Source organism: Phyllostomus discolor, chromosome 4 (genome assembly GCF_004126475.2).
Source record: "Phyllostomus discolor isolate MPI-MPIP mPhyDis1 chromosome 4, mPhyDis1.pri.v3, whole genome shotgun sequence".
Lineage (NCBI taxonomy): Eukaryota > Metazoa > Chordata > Mammalia > Chiroptera > Phyllostomidae > Phyllostomus > Phyllostomus discolor.
In genome coordinates, this window is record NC_040906.2 from 209,837,205 (window position 1) to 209,854,624 (window position 17,420).

A 17,420-nucleotide genomic window follows, 5' to 3' on the forward strand; every position below is an offset into this window, starting at 1 on the left:
TGTGCATGTGGTCTCCCATGATTTTCCTTGACTGGCCACTGCAGAAGGGGGTTGCTCAATGTTAATGTATTATAATGCTATTATAATGAAGCAGGGGTCGTGCAGCATCTTCTGTGCAGATGCATTCATGAGTCATCATGATTCAGTGCTTTTCCAGAAACCACGAACAACCCGTCTTAGAACAGGGTCTCTGTCCTGTATGGATGTCCTTTATCTCAGCCCTGGGGCACCTCCGGAGTTTCCTCCTTCCTGACTATCTCCTGCCTCAGAGTTATACAAATGACACTTACAAAGAAAAAAAAAACAATATACCAAGACACCCAAGTGAGCTTCTTGGCAGAGACAAACCACAGTCAGGGGCATTGGCAGGGGCAGGGCTGGGAGCCTCGGGTCAGGGGCCAGGTGGCTCCTCACAGGCTCCTGGCTGACAGTCAGCCTCATCCCACCCCAAGACCCAGAGTCCAGTCAGACAAGGAGCACTGATCCTCCAGCAGGGGCCGAACACCTCACAGCCCTGATCCCAGGTTCACCACTGTCAGGAGGAGGAGGCCGCAGTGGCTGTGAGAGGCTGTGCCAAGACTGCACACCCTCAGGCCCTGAGTCTGGCTGTCAGCCCTGCAGGGCTGGGAGTGGAGCCAGAAGTCAGGCCTGGAGTGTCCTCTGCTGGCAGTCCCCCACCACTACTACCTCCCTGTCACAGCCCTTCTGACTGTGTTTCCGAGGGGAACAAATTTCTCCATCCTGAGCTGTTGGGGTCCACCCTGCCGGGTCTTAGGAAGCTGTAACCCCCCATGGCTGAGTGAGAGACCTCTGGACCAGGAGCTACTAAGGAGACAAAAACTTATTTCCCTGGCATGAACACTGCCTGTTGTGTGCCTGGCCTCCTATGCTCGATCAGTTAGCCAATGACGGGTAAGATTTCCCACGGGGGGAATCGCCTAAGACAGGCATGATCACAAGGAGGCCTCAGGAGAGAGACTTGGGGCTGTGGAAATGAAGGGGTGACGGACATCAACCACTACCCCCTCGGCTTTGTCAAAGCCTGAGTCCTTGTTCTTAGATGTGAGAAATCCAAGTCTCCTGGCTGCCTTTGTCTCCTCTGCCCGACTCAGGCGTGTGGAAATAGCAGGGCGGTGCAGTCCAGACCAGAGCCTGTGGACCCCCAGGGTAATCAGGCCTGGGGCATAAAATATGTAAGATCCTGTGAGATCTGTTTGCTGGAGGATGTTATTGAATTAGAATATGAAGGCACAGACAGAAAACTAAAACTAGCCCTTTGGGCCCTGTGGTCCTTTTAAATGATAAAACTCCAAACTTTGCCCAGAATCCCAGCAGTAGCTCTGTCAGCACCTTTGAAAGTTACCTATTCCTTTTGATCTGTTCTGCCAGACTGTAAATCCACAAGCTGAGTCTGTATTCTCAATAAAAATCTGCTTGGGTGGAAAGACGGCACGCTCTCCATTAGACAGGGTGGCCATGGTGCTCCCCAGTAGAGAGAGTGGCTGTTCCGTCCCTATTTCCCCACAGGGTCTGGTTGTCTCTGTGTGTGTTTTTCTCGTGTTTCAGAGAGCCATCCGCAGTGTTCCTCGATCACTGCAGGCCGGTGGTTGCGTCACTGAGCCAGGCCTGTGCAATCTTAGGTAGAGCCCAGCTGGAATGCCCGACAGCCTCAGGTGAGATTCTGACATCCACCTGTCACCTTGGGTGCAGAGCTGGGTTTACTGCTCGGGACCACTTAGACGAGAGAGTAGTGTCCCGATGTGCCTTCACATTTCTGTCACTGGGAATCAGGGCACAAACCCCTGCCATTCTCTGTCTGTGTCCTCGTGATGCGGACTCCACCCCACATAGTCCATGTGTTGTAGCTTTGAGGGACAAATTCACACGGACTACAGAAGTCCTGTGGAGAAAAGGGGATGGCATGGCTGCTCTGTAAGTGAGAGAGAGCACCCCCGACCCCTGCCTGGACAAGTTTGATTGCTCTTCTGGGCACATTACATCAAGGATGCTCCTCATTTACTATGCACAGGTTCACTGTAGGTGATTACCTTTTACAGATAATAAAGGAAAGAATGCTGCTAGTTACTTCAAAGAGAAGAATGTTGCACATCGAGGGGAAAAGTGGTTGAACCAGTTACACTCCATACTTGGGAGGTTTAGCACAGATTTTAGGAAGTTAAAGACACGCAGTAAACGTTTGCTGCCTCAATCCAGGGTGAGGGAGTTTTAACAAAAGCAAGCCTCATGGCAGCCTAGGTACAACGTAGGCCTGATTCCCACAGGAAAACCTATCCATGGGCGTGGGTCCTGTGTGCCAACCTCACTCCCCACTGGCCTTTCTGGGTAGGGGCTGGGCTGCATTCCCCACGCCACGTGGAGCAGTTCCCTATTTCCTGGCTTCTCTGTCTTGGAATCAAAGGACACAAACTATGGCTTCATCCAGAGTGGGGAGGGCTTCCCAGCTGTAACAAGCCCGCAGTAGTGGCCTCCCAGTTCAAAGAAAACTGGCTTGCACCCTCCTCGCTCCCTGTCCTGGGACTGGACAAGTGTGATGCTGGAAGTGCAGGAGCCCCTCACTACCAGGAGGACAAAACTCAGGCCCAGGAAGACAGAGCAGAAAGACAGCTGAAAGTGTGTGCCTGGTGCTGCTGCTGGGCTGCCTGGCAGCCGGGCCTCTGGGCCTGGACTGTGTGCCAGAGCCATAGTGCAGTTGTGCTCTTGATCCATCTTGCTGACATTTCCGGGCATGTGGCTGAAGGTGCTTCTGCCTCATAGACTTGAGACCATGCAGGTAAAACATGCTGCACACACTGCTCTGTAACCCGGAACTGATAGTTCTTCTTTGTCAGCCAAGACCCTGAGCAGAGATCTGAGAACTTGGCTGGTCTGGCTGCTGTCTGGACAAGCACTGACCACAGGGAGGCCCACACGCCATGGTGGCTGGACCATCACAGGAAGGATGCCTGTGCCCGTCCCTGGTGCCACTGTGATGGGAATTTGTGGTTGGAGGCAGAGTCCCTCGTCTGACCCCACAGCAAGTGTGGCTGGATTTTGTCATGGACTCTCTCCACATCACTAGGCCTCCCCATTTGGGTCACTTCCCAGGGGTGGCTGCCCTTGCCCTGGGATAGAGTTGGTCAGTGTGTCTCAGTGAGGCCCAGAGGGTTCTAATGAGCCACCTGCCTATGGCCACAGACCCAGGCGACACTGTGGCTCAACACAGTGACACATGAGCCACCAGAGAACATAGTTCACAGGGTGTGTGCTGGCCTTTGCTGGATACGGTGAGCCGGGAGACAGGAGGGTGGCTGTTGCTGTCAGTGAGTGTGAGTCCAGCTGTCACTGCAGAACTCAACTTGTTACCTTGGCGGCCACCACCTTGAGCCGTCGGGCTGTACAGGTGCATGCTCATCAGAGAGACACACGGTGCTCCACCCTGGGGATCAGAGGCAGGTGGGGCTCATCCACCCAGGGCCACCCAGACAGCAGTTGAGGAGTCCCTGAGGCACTTAGAAGGACCATGCTCTCCATTAAACAATGAGCTTCTGGGCAAGGGCAAGAGGCTCAGAATCCACCAGATGTCAGGCTGCAGTCACTTCTTGGAGCCTGCACTTCAAAACAAGGATTGTGGCTGGCAGCCACTGGTAGGTGGGCATGGTGGGGGGTGTTGTGTAAGCACCCAGCTTCCTGCACAGGGTGGTCTGAGATTGTGTGAACTATGCAAGCAAGGCTGAAACAAGTTTCTGTTTCTGACTTAGCTTTAAGAGCCACACACCATTTTCATAATACATATCAGCTTGGTTGTGTGGCAGGACTGTACAAGGGCTGGGGTGACAGCATGTGCATTTGGGGGACACCTTGGAGGCTGGCAGCTACACTAGGAATGTGGTTTGCTGCTGAAGGGGAGGGAGGGGAACAGACCTTTCTACTCATCTTGAATCCCTAAGCCTTCTGGGAGAGCTCCAGGGTCTCTCCTGGTGGGAGGGGGGTGGTGAGCATCCCGTGGCAGTCTGTGGGTTCCCCTTCCCACAGTATTCAATGCCAGCCCCTCTGCCAGCACTACACCAGGACTCTGCCCCTCTCCCATGGCCCATGCTGAAAGCCACAGAATATTGATAGGGGACTCAAGACTTCGAGAATTTTAGCTTAAGGTAAAAAGCCGTTAGTCTAGCAAGTCATGTGTATGTTAAGTTTTTTGTTTCAGAAACTACACATAAGGCCCATCCTGGCTCCTGGGGGGAAAAGCAGCCGATCGGGGGCACTGGCTAGAGATTACCAACTGCCTGGGGGCATCTCAACCTTTGTTCCAGGAAGAAGCAGGCGACTAACTATCCCTCCCCCTTGGAAACAGCTAACTGCCCAGGACAGGCATGTTGCAGCTTCTGAATCGCAAAGCCCTCACCGCACCTCGTGTGTCCTCCCTCAACCCACTTATAAAAGATCTGGCCAGAAAAGGGGAAGATGGAAGGTGGTTTGTTATGGTATGAACCCGCCATCTTCTCGGATCACAGGCCATCTGAATAAAGCGCCCATAGAACATCCAATCGCTGTCATTGCTTATTGGGTTTGGTAGTGACAGGCAGCCTGAACGCCGGTGTCTTTTCCAGTTACAGGTTCCCCTTCCCACTGTATTCAATGCCAGCCCCTCTGCCACCATTATACCAGGACTCTGCCCCTTTCCCATGGTCCATGCTGAAAGTCACAGAATATTGAGTTTATGCTGTTCTCTCTGGGCTGTGGTGGTGGGGGAGAAACAGGGAAGGGAAACAAAACTCAAGAAAGACACCTTCCTTTAAAAAACACTAAAAGGAAATAATAGTGGATATTTATTACTGAAATCCAAATCATTTATGTAGACACTCTTCTTCACAGCCTGGCTTCTCCCCTGAGTGTGTCCTCTGGTGTCTGATGAGATTTGACCGCTGTGTAAAGCCTCGCCCACACTCCCTGCAAACATAGGGCTTCTCCCCTGAGTGTGTCCTCTGGTGTGTGATGACATTTGACCGCCGTGTAAAGCCTCTCCCACACTCCTTGCACACATAGGGCTTCTCCCCTGAGTGTGTCCTCTGGTGTGCTAAGAGAACTGACTTGTGTGTAAAGCCTCGCCCACACTCCCTGCAAATATAGGGCTTCTCACCTGAATGTGTCCTCTGGTGTGCGATGAGAACTGCCTTCCGTGTAAAGCCTCGCCCACACTCCCTGCAAACATAGGGCTTCTCTCCTGAGTGTGTCCTCTGGTGTGTGATGAGATGTGACTTCCAATGAAAGTCTCGCCCACACTCCCTGCAAACATAGGGCTTCTCTCCTGAGTGTGTCCTCTGGTGTGTGATGAGATGTGACTTGCATGCAAAGCCTCGCCCACACTCCCTGCAAACATAGGGCTTCTCCCCTGAGTGTGTCCTCTGGTGTGTGATGAGATTTGACTTCCAGGTAAAGCCTCGCCCACACTCCCTGCAAACATAGGGCTTCTCCCCTGAGTGTGTCCTCTGGTGTGCAGTGAGACTTGACTTCTGTGTAAAGCCTTTCCCACACTCCCTGCAAACATAGGGCTTCTCCCCTGAGTGTGTCCTCTGGTGTGTGATGAGATGTGACTTCTGTGTAAAGCCTCGCCCACACTCCCTGCAAACATAGGGCTTCTCCCCTGAGTGTGTCCTTTGGTGTCTGATGAGATGTGACTTCTGTGTAAAGCCTTGCCCACACTCCCTACAAACATAGGGCTTCTCCCCTGAGTGTGTCCTCTGGTGTGTGATGAGATGTGACCCATCACTGAAGCCTTGCCAACACCCTCCATGCTCCATTGTTACAATTTTTGACATTCCTGCTTTCACAAATAACTTGCCTGTGTCCTCTGGACTCTCTTCCTGGCCTCTGCAGGGCCCTTCCTCCATAATTCTCTCATGCTCACTAGAGCTCATTTGTTCTTTGGAAGGTTGGAAAAAGGGTCTTGAGATTCTCCTCTGATTGATCCTTTTATGCAAAAGTTTGCAGCTTTCTTTGACATCTTGACCTTCAGTTTTATTATTCCAGCTGTGTGTACGAGTATGTTGCTGCTGCTGATTCTGATCCACTGGACAGGGTTCCTCTGCTTGGAGGTGTTTTCTTGCAGATGTTCCCGGGAGAATCTGAGAGGGATGATTGAGTTTCAAGTGTTGGCTGAGGAATTTCTGACTGGAGAAGGCCAGAGAGCAGGAGGGACATGGGTGCACCTCTGGCTTCAGTTCCACTGAAAGAGAAGGGTGTGGTCAGGGATGTTGGTGAGAATGCCTGGGCCGCACAACTTGTCTCCTGGTAAGACCTGCCCCATGAATCCTTCTTATTGTGGTGACAGCGCAAACTCTGTCTCCCACAAAGTGTCCACTTGCAGTCTATCTTTCTTTTAATTTTTATGCAGTGCACCTTCTTCAGAAATCCAGAGAGCCCACATCAAGGTCTTTGCTAATATTGCTCAAAGGACTTTCGAGTAGCAGGAGAGGCAATTTCACTCCCTGAACTGCAGTGACCTTTCCTCTCTACAGGTGTCCTCTAAGTCATGTTAAAGAGGAAAACTAGGACTTGCTTCTCTTTCAGTTTTTCACAACTATAAAATAATGTCTTTCCTATCCCTTCCTTGTGTGGCTCAGTGGATTGAGTGCCTGCTTGTGAAGCAAGGACTCACAGGTTAGATTCCCAGTCAGGGCACGTGCCTGGGTTGTGGGTCAGGTCTCCAGTAGGGGGCGTGTGAGAGGCAACCACACATTGGTTTTTCCTGTCTTTGTCTTCCTCTCTAAAAGTAAATACATAAAATCTTAGACTCATTCCTCAAGCTTCCCACCAAATATTTATGCTTCATTTCATTCAGTGTTATTCCATTTCAAATACACTGAGAAGTCCCGTTTCAAAATATTTTTCCAACCACACGTCTTACACACTTGACTCTGACTCCTGTTCCTCTCTGACCAATCCACCATGCTCTCTCACTTGGAGATGAAGTGATCTCTGAGGGGATTCCCCACTGGAGTTTTTGTTTTCTTTTTTTAAAAGATTTTATTTACTTATTTTTAGAGAGAGAAGGGAGGGATAAAGAGAGAATCATCAGTGTGTGGTTGTTGGGGGTGTGGCCTGCAACCCAGGCATGTGCCCTGACTGGGAATCGAACCTGGGACACTTTGGTTTGCAGCCCATGCTCAATCCACTGAGCTACACCAGCCAGGGTTGGAGTTTATTTTCTGAAAATTAACAAAGCATAATCAGAACAGAGAACACACCACTCTACAGCTGACTGCACACTTCCACTCAGAAAAGTCCCCAGTGTCTCAACTCGGGTCATGGGCTCTGCATTTCTGGGCTGCTAAGCATCCATGTGTTCTTTCTTATTCTGCATGCTGAGAGAAGACCTGAGTGACCCTCAGCCAGTTCAATGGCCCACCTCTTTTCTTCCTGCACTACCTGCTCCCTCTGCCTGGGATCCTCCACCTGCAGGTATTTTTGTAAATGTTATCTCTGGAGAGAGCCCTTCCCAGCCCACGTGATATACCGCAGCTCCCCTCACACTGACCTCTAGGCACTTGTCCTGGATTAGTTTTCCCCAAAGCACTAACCACTATGTAGTGTCGTGCACATGCAAGCACTCGTGCATGGGTTTTCCTCCGTTACTGGTCAGCTCCTCAAGAGCAGTGATTCTCATCCTCATATTAATCTGTACTGCCATGTCCCAGGACCTGTGTGCCACAGAGTAGGATCTTGCCCTACAATTCATTGAAATGAATGAATGTGTCTGGCCTGAATGGTGTGGCTTGGTGGGTTGGGTGTTGTCTCACAAACTGAAAGGTTATAAGTTCAATTTCCAGTCAGGGGACATGGCAGGGTTGTGGGCCAGTTAGGGGTGTGCCATAGACAACCGATTAATATTTCCCTTGCACACTGGTTTTTCTTTCTATGTACTTTCCACTCTCTGTAAAAATAAATAAAATCTTGGTTAAAAAGATTTTATTTATATATTTACTTATTTTCAGAAAAGGGGGGAGGGAGGGCAGGAAGGGGAGAGAAACATCAATGTGTGGTTGCCTCTCACTTGCTCCATTCTGGGGACCTGGCCCAAAACCCAGGTATGTGCCCCAACTGGGAGTCAAACTGGTAGCCCTTTGGTTCAGTCTGGAGCTTAATCCTCTGAGCCACACCAGCTAGGGAAAAATCTTTAAAAAATAATGAATGCCTATAAACAAAAACATTTTATTTAGAAGCATGGAGAGAAATTAAGAAACAGCTATAAAAGTGTCAGAAAAACTGCCTTGGTGAGAGAACTGGTTAGCGCTTGAAAACTTTTTTTTTGCCTCTCATTATTTCAGTACTATATGTGGTTATATACTTTGTTCATGAAATAATTTAAAAATAAAAGAAAATTTTGCCTAAGAGTCAAAGGCATATGAATGAATTTGGAATTTCTGAAGCATCTGAGTTGAAACTTTACTGACTTTAGAGTGGATTTTACTCTACTTAAGAGTTGGATCATGAATATTTCTGTGGAGAATTGTCTCTTTTCTTTCTGTTTTGAAGAACAGTGGTGCCCACCTCTCCTGGCCATGAGCTCTCTCTTCCACTTGCTGCCCCACTTGCTGCCCAGCTCCTGGCCATACTCGTCCCCGTACCAGACCAGCAGCTCACAGCCCGGCCTGATGACCCGGCAGGTTCGGTAGAAAATCTGCCTGTGGTATTGAAAGGCCACCAGGTTCTGCTCTTCATCATCCCGGGCACAGTTCACATACCTGGGATTGAGGCAGAGGAAGGGAAAGAAAACCACAGTGTTGAGTTACATCCATGCCCAGCTCTCCACTGATTCTTAAAGCCCTCAGGCTCACACCACAGAACCTGGTGCTTGATCTAGGGCTCTGCTTCTAAATTAGCTCACTAATTATCCAGTACTCAGCCCACATCTATTTTCTCGTGAGGCCTTTCTCCAACCTCTCTACACTTCAGTGTACCATTCACTTGCTTGCCCAAGGTTACTATAGAAAATTAGAGGTCTTTTTGTCTTAGTAAAATGAAACAGAACAATAGTAGTTGATTCACATTCAGGTAACCCTGGTAAAAGGGAGCCCCTCTCAGGAAAGGGGCCCATGACCATTCCTCTGCAGGCCTCAGAACCCAGTTCTAGTTTGAAGTGAGGCTGGGATGGTTTGCTGTCCTCACAGCTTTAGGCCATCCATGGTTTGTGCTATCTTGACACTGCACTTCTTGGAAATTATAGTTAAATGTTTCTAAAAGTAATTGTTTTATGTCTGTCTTTGAGAAGTCTTCCATAAGGACATGGGTTGTGTGATTTATTTAAGTAATGTACTCCTTGACCTAAATTGGAATATAGAAAGTGCTTAATTAATGCTCACTTGATAAATTAAAGTGTAATCCAGTGTCCCTGAGTGAATCTAGGCTCTTTAAGGTCCTTTCTAGTGCCCATGCTGTGTCTAGCAGAGACCTTTACATTTTGAGGACGTATGCTGTACTTTTTCCCTCAGTGTCCCCTGAAATGAAAGAACACTGTGTGGAGAAAAAGAGGAAAAAAGGATTAAAGGAGAGCACTGAGGGAGGCATGATGAGAGGGAATGATACATGGGTTTGTGGGGGATGAGAGTCCCTCTGGCACCCAGAGACCTGTTGACCTCACCTCATCCAGTTGGCCCAGGACCTGTCCTTTCCATCCACATAGTCATAGCAGTTTCTCCCTTTGGCGATCTGTGTTTCAGAAAAGAAGTTCAAGACCTTTTTTTTTTTGTGGGGAGGTAATAGAAGATTTTACTCTACTGTCATCAAAGCTCTTCCAGCGTGCATGGGGATTCAACTGCCAACTGTGACCACATGATATCGGTCTTACTCATCGTCTACACATCTGAGTCTACCTATCCAATCATAGCAGGAGCCCCACAAAGGAGGAGCCACTCCTTTGTGTCTGTACCACTTTGCTCCTGCTTACCTTCTGCTCCTTAAAATGGAGTTCTGTGTTCATGTAAAGTCCAGTCAGTACACAGAGCTAACCACATTCTCCCCTCCACGTCTAGCACGTAAGAGGAGAGGTCCCTCCAAGTCTCAGAAGGCATGTGGGAAGCCAGAGGACAGTGGGGGAGGTAGATAGTTCTCACCAGCCAGGAGTATCTGCTCTTGGCTGCCTCTTCATCTTCTGTGATGTGTCCTTCATAAGGGCCAAAGTGCAGACCCACTGGCAAGTCTGCTGCCTCATTCCACACTCCAAGCCCAGCCTCAGGGATGCCCGATGGCCCGATTCTCAACCCAGGGGGCAGGGTGAGGGCTGAGCGGTGGGGATGCCCCTTGTCCACTGCAGTGTCCTTTACAAATGGAGGGGGCCCATGCACAGCACAGCTGTCGATGAAGAAGTTCTGACACTTCTCACAATCTGGAGGTGAGAGCAACAGGGGTTAGGGAAGGTATAATGCATGTTCCTGGGCACAAAGAGCTTCAGAGAAAGTCCAGCACTGACATCATTGAGACTCAATCCTGTACTCCAGGTCACTAGAGGAAGGGGATGATGTGGGGAGCAAAGGACCAGATAAAATTATTGTATCATAACATGTTTCTCAATGAGGGTCACTTACAAAGGTAGTCATCATCCTGGGGCTCATTGACCTCTTGGGACACATGGTCCTTTCTTTCTTGTAGGCTGTACATCTTCATGTCCATCTCCTTTCTCTTGAGTTCTAAGTTGGAGAAGGCCAGGTGAGCAAGGCGGGTAGGGTCTGGAGTGTTAGTTCCCATTTTGTTATATAACACAATCTCCTCCCATCAATTTATTACCTGTCCTTTTGCATACTCTGGTATCTTACTGTTAACTATTGATTCAGAAGATGAAGACTCCACACTAAGTACAGATGCCTGATTCAATTTTAGTTTCTAGATCTTCCTATTACCAGGTTTAAGTTGCCAACCTGTAATCAAACTGTTTATTGAGTACGCTTTATGTGTTAGGCATTGAGGAAAGGCCTGGGCACACAACACCAATAAAATGTGGTTGCCATTATCACAGTGGATTTGTGGACAAGTTGCATGTGTCAATTGTTTTAAATTTAATTTAATGTTTTCAAATAATGTATGAGTGATGTTTCCTTATCCTCACTTTACACATTAGCATTCAGGAGCTCAGAGAATGTATAGGATTTTCCCAAAGCTCCATTGCTAACTTCAGTCTGAGGTTAGCCCAGCTGAAATCCAGGCCTACCCAAAGTCTACCCCACATACCTAGGTCATACTTATCAGCCCTTCTATAGGACTTAGAGGAACTAAAGCTTCCAAATTATTTTCTCTTACCCAATTTTTGTCTAGTGTGCTTTCCAAAGGCACACGCTTCTCCAGGAGGGGACACTGGTTTCTGGGCATGCTCTGAGTCACTTGCAGTCATCAAATTTGCTGTTTGGGACAATTCCTTCAAAGTATATTCATTGCTTAATGGCAGCCTGGATGTTGCTTTCAATACAAGTCACATATTAAAAGATAACATGTATTTAATTTTTTAAGGCTTATGCTATATTTTACATGCATGTCTTTAATATTCGAACCCTTGGAAATACCTAGGGTATATGAATAATAGGGGGGATAGGGCCAATGTGGGTAATGAATCCAAGATTAGAACTCATGCCTTATGGCTCTTTTCTTTCAACTCTCTATATAATATTGAGAGTGAAGGATATTGGGAAGAGAATAGTTGGCAGAAACATATCTACACAATAAAATGGTGATAAAATCTGTAATACCTTAGAAAGAATATTTGTACTTAGATTAGCTGGTTCCCACCAATTCTGTTTGAATAAGGCTGTATAAGTAGGTAGTGTTCTTCAGTTTCATGATCTGTAACATGCTAATTTTGAATATTCTAGTGAACGTGCCATTAAATAATGGTGACCAGTGTTCTGTGAATTGTGTAATACAGCATGAATGTGAGATTACAGCCCTGACATCAATTTACCTCTCAGCTCTCTCCATATTTCAAATCTCACAGAAATCACCTTCAGCATTCATTGATCATCTTCTAGTTTAGTTTGTAACTGTGAAATTATTCATTCAGCAAACATTTGGGGGCCCTGACCTGGGTCTGTGTCCCTTGAGAAGACAGGTATGGACCAGCCTCTCAAAGAGCTCACAACGCAGAGGTAGGCGGGCTGAACAAATTATTCTAAACAGGATGAGAGTGGCTTCATTAGAACTCAGAGAAAGAAGCTGTTATTTCACCCTATGAGAAATGGCATTTGAAAGCAGTTCCAGACAGATGAGTTTCTGTTGACTAGTTCAACCTATATGAAGTCCTTAAGTCATTTTACTGTTTGTTGTTTCTCAGTCATCAAACCTGAAGCTCCTCAGGGATGGGAGATGCTCTTTGATTAGAGTGGGAGGCAGTGATCCTGGACATTTTACATTCTTCTTCACCTGGGACCATCTATGGTATGAACTGCCTATACATTGGACACTTTCCTTATTCAGAGGGTCTTAGTGCATCTCTCACTTTAGCACAACAGAGAACTTCGGTTGAAATCATCGGTCAGATGAATGACACAATGACATATGGATAAGGCAATGTAAAGTTTAGGAAGCTATGAAAGTTTTATTATTTAATTTTTAAAAGAGATTTTGATTTTTTTTTGAGGGGAAGGGAAGGAGAAAGAGAGGAACAGAAACATCAATGTGAGAGAGAAACATTGATCACTTGCCTCTCACACACACCCTAACTGGGAACCTGGCTCACAACCCAGGCATTTGCCCTGAGCAGGAATCCAACTGGCAATCTTTCACTTTGCAGGATGACACGCAACAGAGTCACGGTAGTTAGAGTAAAACTATGAGTGTTTTGATGAGTCTGTAAGTGGTTCAGAGAAGAAACTGTGGGTTAGATTGCATTGCCACTGATACTGAGATCTTTGACATATGGTCAAACATTTCTGTATCTCTGAAGGCTCACTTTCCTCATCTTAAATGATGACAGTTACATTACCCATCTCATCAGGTGGTTGTAATGTGTGAGTTTATTCACATAGAATTCTTAAAGTCTGAAACATTGTGAAAATAAAACAACTGGTAGTTACTACTGTTGCTGTAGTTGTTAACTATTAAGATGATGATGAGCCCTGGCTGGTGTGTCTCAGTGGACTGAGCCTGCAGACTGAAAGGTCACCAGTTCCATTCCCGGTCAGGGCACATGCCTGGGCTGTGGACCAGGTCCCCCACTTGGAGGTGTGGGAGAGGAAACCTATTCATGTTTCTCTCCCTCTCTCCCTTCTTTCCCCCCTCTCTAAAAAGTCGATAAATAAAATCTTTAAGGAAGGATGATAATGTCTGACAGTGTGTTGAAGAGACCAGGAAAGGAAGGCATCAGTTCCTAGGATATTTTCTGCATTTTCCTACTCTTACCTGCATTTCTATCTGTGAGGAAAATTTTGTTGTCAACAGGATTTGGGAAATACTCACCTTCTGGTGTTTACTGTGTTCCCTCCTGTAGGCCACCTAGGAAGGTTTCACTGAAAAATGATGAGAAATCAGTGTTTTGGTTGGTAAATGTTTCCAAAAGCTGGAGATTCTTATTAGGGACACAGAATTCTGAATGAGAGTAGTCCAAGAATAATCCCAGGAAGATTGGAAAATGTTTTCTGGTGTTCATTAAGGCCTAGGCTTCTATTTGGGCCATCCACTAATTTCATTAGAATGATAAGAAAAATAGACAAAGTGTCATCTATGCTTCACCCTTTGTTCATAAAACATCTATTACATTTATTAAAAAATAAATTGTCCTCTCCTGACAAAAACTAACTGCACAGAAACTCCACGTCTTCAACATAACCCTTTCTCCATCCTGTTTTCTTCATTCACACTGGCCTTGTCTGGGCTAAGGGCACCAGGACCACCCAGCCTCCTTTCTCTGGTATCCTCCCCCCTGGGCACATACTGGCCACCCACGCCCTTCCTTAATCATTAGACTCTGATCAGCATCCACAGTCTGTTGACCCCAGAAAGGGAATTCCAGTCTTGTTAAAGATCACATCTTGTCTTCAGCTGTGTTTCAACCCCAGACCCATGAAAGTGGACTGACCCCACCCTCTGAACACTCACGATACTGGACAGAACATGGGGCCGACATCAGGAAACGATACAGTGATCAACCCCTCCCAACCCTGGCCCTCCTCCAGCTCCTGAAATCACCACGGTTAACACTGCTCCCCGCCCATCTCCATGCAGGCCATCAGGCAGCCAGGTGTTGGGACCCTCCTCACTGGCCAGACCTGCCTCCCTCTCTTGCAATGACGACTCTTCTGAATTAGTTATTTCTTGCTCACTTGTATGTTCTTACACATTTACTGCTTACTAATGTGTCTATAAATACATATGATTATGTTGCCCACGTGAAAGTGTTACAGGGTGCAGCCAAGAGGAGAGACCCCAAATGGGCATTGGAAATGGGGTCCAGAACTTAAGGTGTCCAGATTTTAAGATGTCTTCACCCCCACCCCCCAGTGTGTGGGTTGGGGGAAGGGACAAATAGAGCAGGGCCTTTGAGAGCTGTTTTGCATAGCAACAGCCTTGTAGCTAACCTCTGGTGTGGTCATTTAACATATCTATAGCCTTTGGCTGGTCACTTAGATATGTTAAATAACTGTGGCCTTGCTCTGATCCAGGGGAATGGAAGTAACTACTCCACCAAGGCGTAACTGGGGGGCAGGTCCCCTGAGTTACAGCGCCTGCGTGGGAGCTTGGAGAAGATTGACTCCATGACATGGGGTCACACCTACCCAGACCCATGATGGCAACCAGAAAAGCTGGAGAAGACAGCAGATTGAGGGCAAGTGTGCCCAAGTGTAGGAGGAGTCAGAAATGGGGCTGCAGAGGAAGACTGGCACGGGGATTTAAACCGAGATGAGGCAGCCCCTGGGAGAGAGAACCATGCGGCTTTAGCAGAGTGGAAACTTCCCGTAGCCCTGAGAGAATCACCATGCGGCTTTATCAGAGAACCACCACTCGGCTTTGGCACAGTGGCGACCCACCCCCCTTGCAGCCATTGCACAGGAGAAGAAGCACACAGCTTTGGCAGAGTGGGGACTCCCGTGGTCTGGGGAGAGAGGACCACTTGCCTTTGCCAGAGTAGGGGCCCCCGCAGCTTTAGGAGATACCGTACTCTGGACTGGGCAAAGGGAGAAGGGAGGAAGGACTGTGTCTGTTTGTGGGTGTTTTAAGGGGCTTTAGGATTTTTGGTGAAGACATTAGGTCCCTACTTTAAGTTTGTATAGCATTAAATAACATTTCCTTTCCTTGTCACGAATCTCTGGCATTGAGAGACGTCTTTCCTCTGGCGGTGGACATATACGACCTGGGGGCTTCTTTCAGTCATAGCATATCGTCCCAGGCCCCCCCCCCCCCCCCCGTTGTTTGTTTTGTAACAAAAGTTTACGGGAACAGCCCCTCACTGTGCGATACACTGTTGTGCATATTGCTTGTTTTCTGCACCAGCAAACCTGTTCCCTGGTTACGTCCTGAGATGCCGCCAGACCCAAACCAGGTCCGAGTCGGGAGGGCAGCTCTGGCTCCTCCTGCCGCTCACCTTGCTGCCTCGGAGCCCGTTCTTCATCAGAGTCCTCACGGTGCTCCTCCTGGAGCTGGGTGGCCCGCCTGTGGTGGTGACACAGGAAAGCTGGTCGCGGGGCCCTGAGACCTGGGAAGAGACAAGACCTCTGTCCTGAAGCAGAGAGCGTGGAGGAGGGACAGGCGCCAGGAAGCCCGTGGGGCTGGCTCCGAGGGGACGGGAGCGTCTACAGCGAGTTGCCGTGAGCGCGGCACCGTCAGTACCAGCCCCGCTCTTACTCCAAGGAGCAAACTGCCCCTGATTGGTGTCCATTGAGCAGGGAGCTGCAGGCGGATGGAGCTGCTGGAGCCGAGCTGGGACCGGCCCAGCAGCCTGCGGTGTCTCCAGGCCCCTGGGCCCAGGGCCTGCTCACGCGCTACCTGGGCTGGTGAGCGGGTCCGAGTTCCTCTTCACCTTCCGGTACCGCCTTTCTCCCCGAGGGCAGGGCGTCTGGCTAGGAGGACTCGGGCCCTGCGGGAAGAGGGGCTGCACAGGGCGGGGCCGAGCCGCCTGCGGGGGCGCCCGTGTTCTCGCCCTTCCCGCCGCACTGCGACCCAGGCCGTCTCAGGGGCCCCGTCGGCAGGGCGGGTCCGGGCAGCGCCAGGAAACGCGCTTCTCCGGGGGAAGGGCCCGCAGGCGCCCCCGGGGTCCGGAGAAGCCCGCGCGAGGCGCAGGCGCAGTGTCCGGCAGGCAGACCGCTGTGTCTCAGGCTGAGAGGCCCGGGGTCCCTCAGGACTCGATCTGCGTCTTCCGGGCGGAGGACACTCCGCGTCCCGGGGGGAGGGTCAGGCCGCCGCGGCCGAGGGGGTTGGGGCGTCTCACGAGGGGCTTCCGGGTCCCCTCCACTGAGTCGGTTTCCAGGACGACGGCATTCGGGGTCTCTGCGTTTGGGGAGGTTTGGTCGTTCCGGGCGGGCGAGCTGCAGGAAGGGCGCCCCGAGCCGAGGGGAACTGGGGTTCCAGGCTGTTTGGGGGTCTGAGTGTTGGGGGTCAGGAGACGTGGGGTCCTCTGGGTTAGCGGACGCGCCCCTCGGTGCTGAAGGGGTTCGGGCCCCTCGGGATGAGGGCATCTGGGGTCTCTGGCTGGACTTGGAAGGTCTCGGGTTGAGGGTTCCCCAGGGCAGGGCTCCCCGCTTACCGGTCCGTCTCCCGGGGGCCCTGCCGAGCCGCCCACCTCGGCTGAGCGTCCTCACCGACCTCCTCGGCTTCCCGCCCTCGCCCTCGGGAGGAGTGAGGTTCCTGCCTGGATAGCCGAGTGGGCACAATCCGCCAATCAGTGCTGCGATCCCAGGGCCCTGCCCGCCAATGGGCGGTCAGAAGAAGCTGAAAGGGCGGGGCAGGAGGGCGGAACCCCTGGGTTCCGGACAACCGGAGGAAGACCCGCCCCACCCCGCGGGGATTGGCTGCTGTGGGTCTCCGGAACGCCTGTCAGCAGCCTGCAGCATGACCTCGGCTTGGCGGTTTCGTGGCTAGTTTTCCAGCAGCTGGTGAGGGACCCGACCCGCGGGAGCTGGGATCCCCGAGCCGAGGCCGGACCTGAAGGTGGGCGTAGCCCTCCTGCTGCCTGAAAAAGTGTCTTTGTTCCATCAGAATGTGGTCGGGATCCCCAACCTTCGTCTAGACCCGCCCATTCCCTCCCTTATCAAACCCACTTTCAGCCAAAGCTGCAGAACCAGTGAGGGCGCGGTCAAGACTGTACTGCATTCCGGGAAACTTAAGTCAGTAAATCCTGACCACGCAATTTATAGACACAAAGTAAGTCCCAGAGGGCTCAAATATGTAAACACAAGGAATAGAATAATAAGTATCATGGAAAACACCGGGAGAATTTCACATCTCAA

The 17,420-nt window shown here is 49.8% G+C and overlaps 1 protein-coding gene and 1 long non-coding RNA gene across 2 annotated transcripts; both read right to left on the bottom strand.

Moving 5' to 3' along the window:
- Window positions 1–7,194: 7,194 nt before the first annotated feature.
- Window positions 7,195–11,446, bottom strand: LOC114490091 (histone-lysine N-methyltransferase PRDM9-like; the record flags this gene model as incomplete). The annotated part of the gene is made up of 6 exons (XM_036022613.1): window positions 11,290–11,446; window positions 10,581–10,682; window positions 10,110–10,381; window positions 9,638–9,705; window positions 8,548–8,741; window positions 7,195–7,205 (listed from the first exon to the last, which is right to left on the bottom strand). Coding segments are annotated over exons 1-6 (738 nt in total), but the record flags the coding sequence as incomplete, so codon positions are not given.
- Window positions 11,447–12,094: 648 nt separating this feature from the next.
- LOC118500393 lies at window positions 12,095–16,808 on the bottom strand. The gene is made up of 4 exons (XR_004902961.1): window positions 16,718–16,808; window positions 15,560–15,670; window positions 13,438–13,487; window positions 12,095–12,208 (listed from the first exon to the last, which is right to left on the bottom strand). It is a non-coding gene; the product is annotated as an uncharacterized LOC118500393 (long non-coding RNA).
- Between the last annotated feature and the right edge of the window lie 612 nt (window positions 16,809–17,420).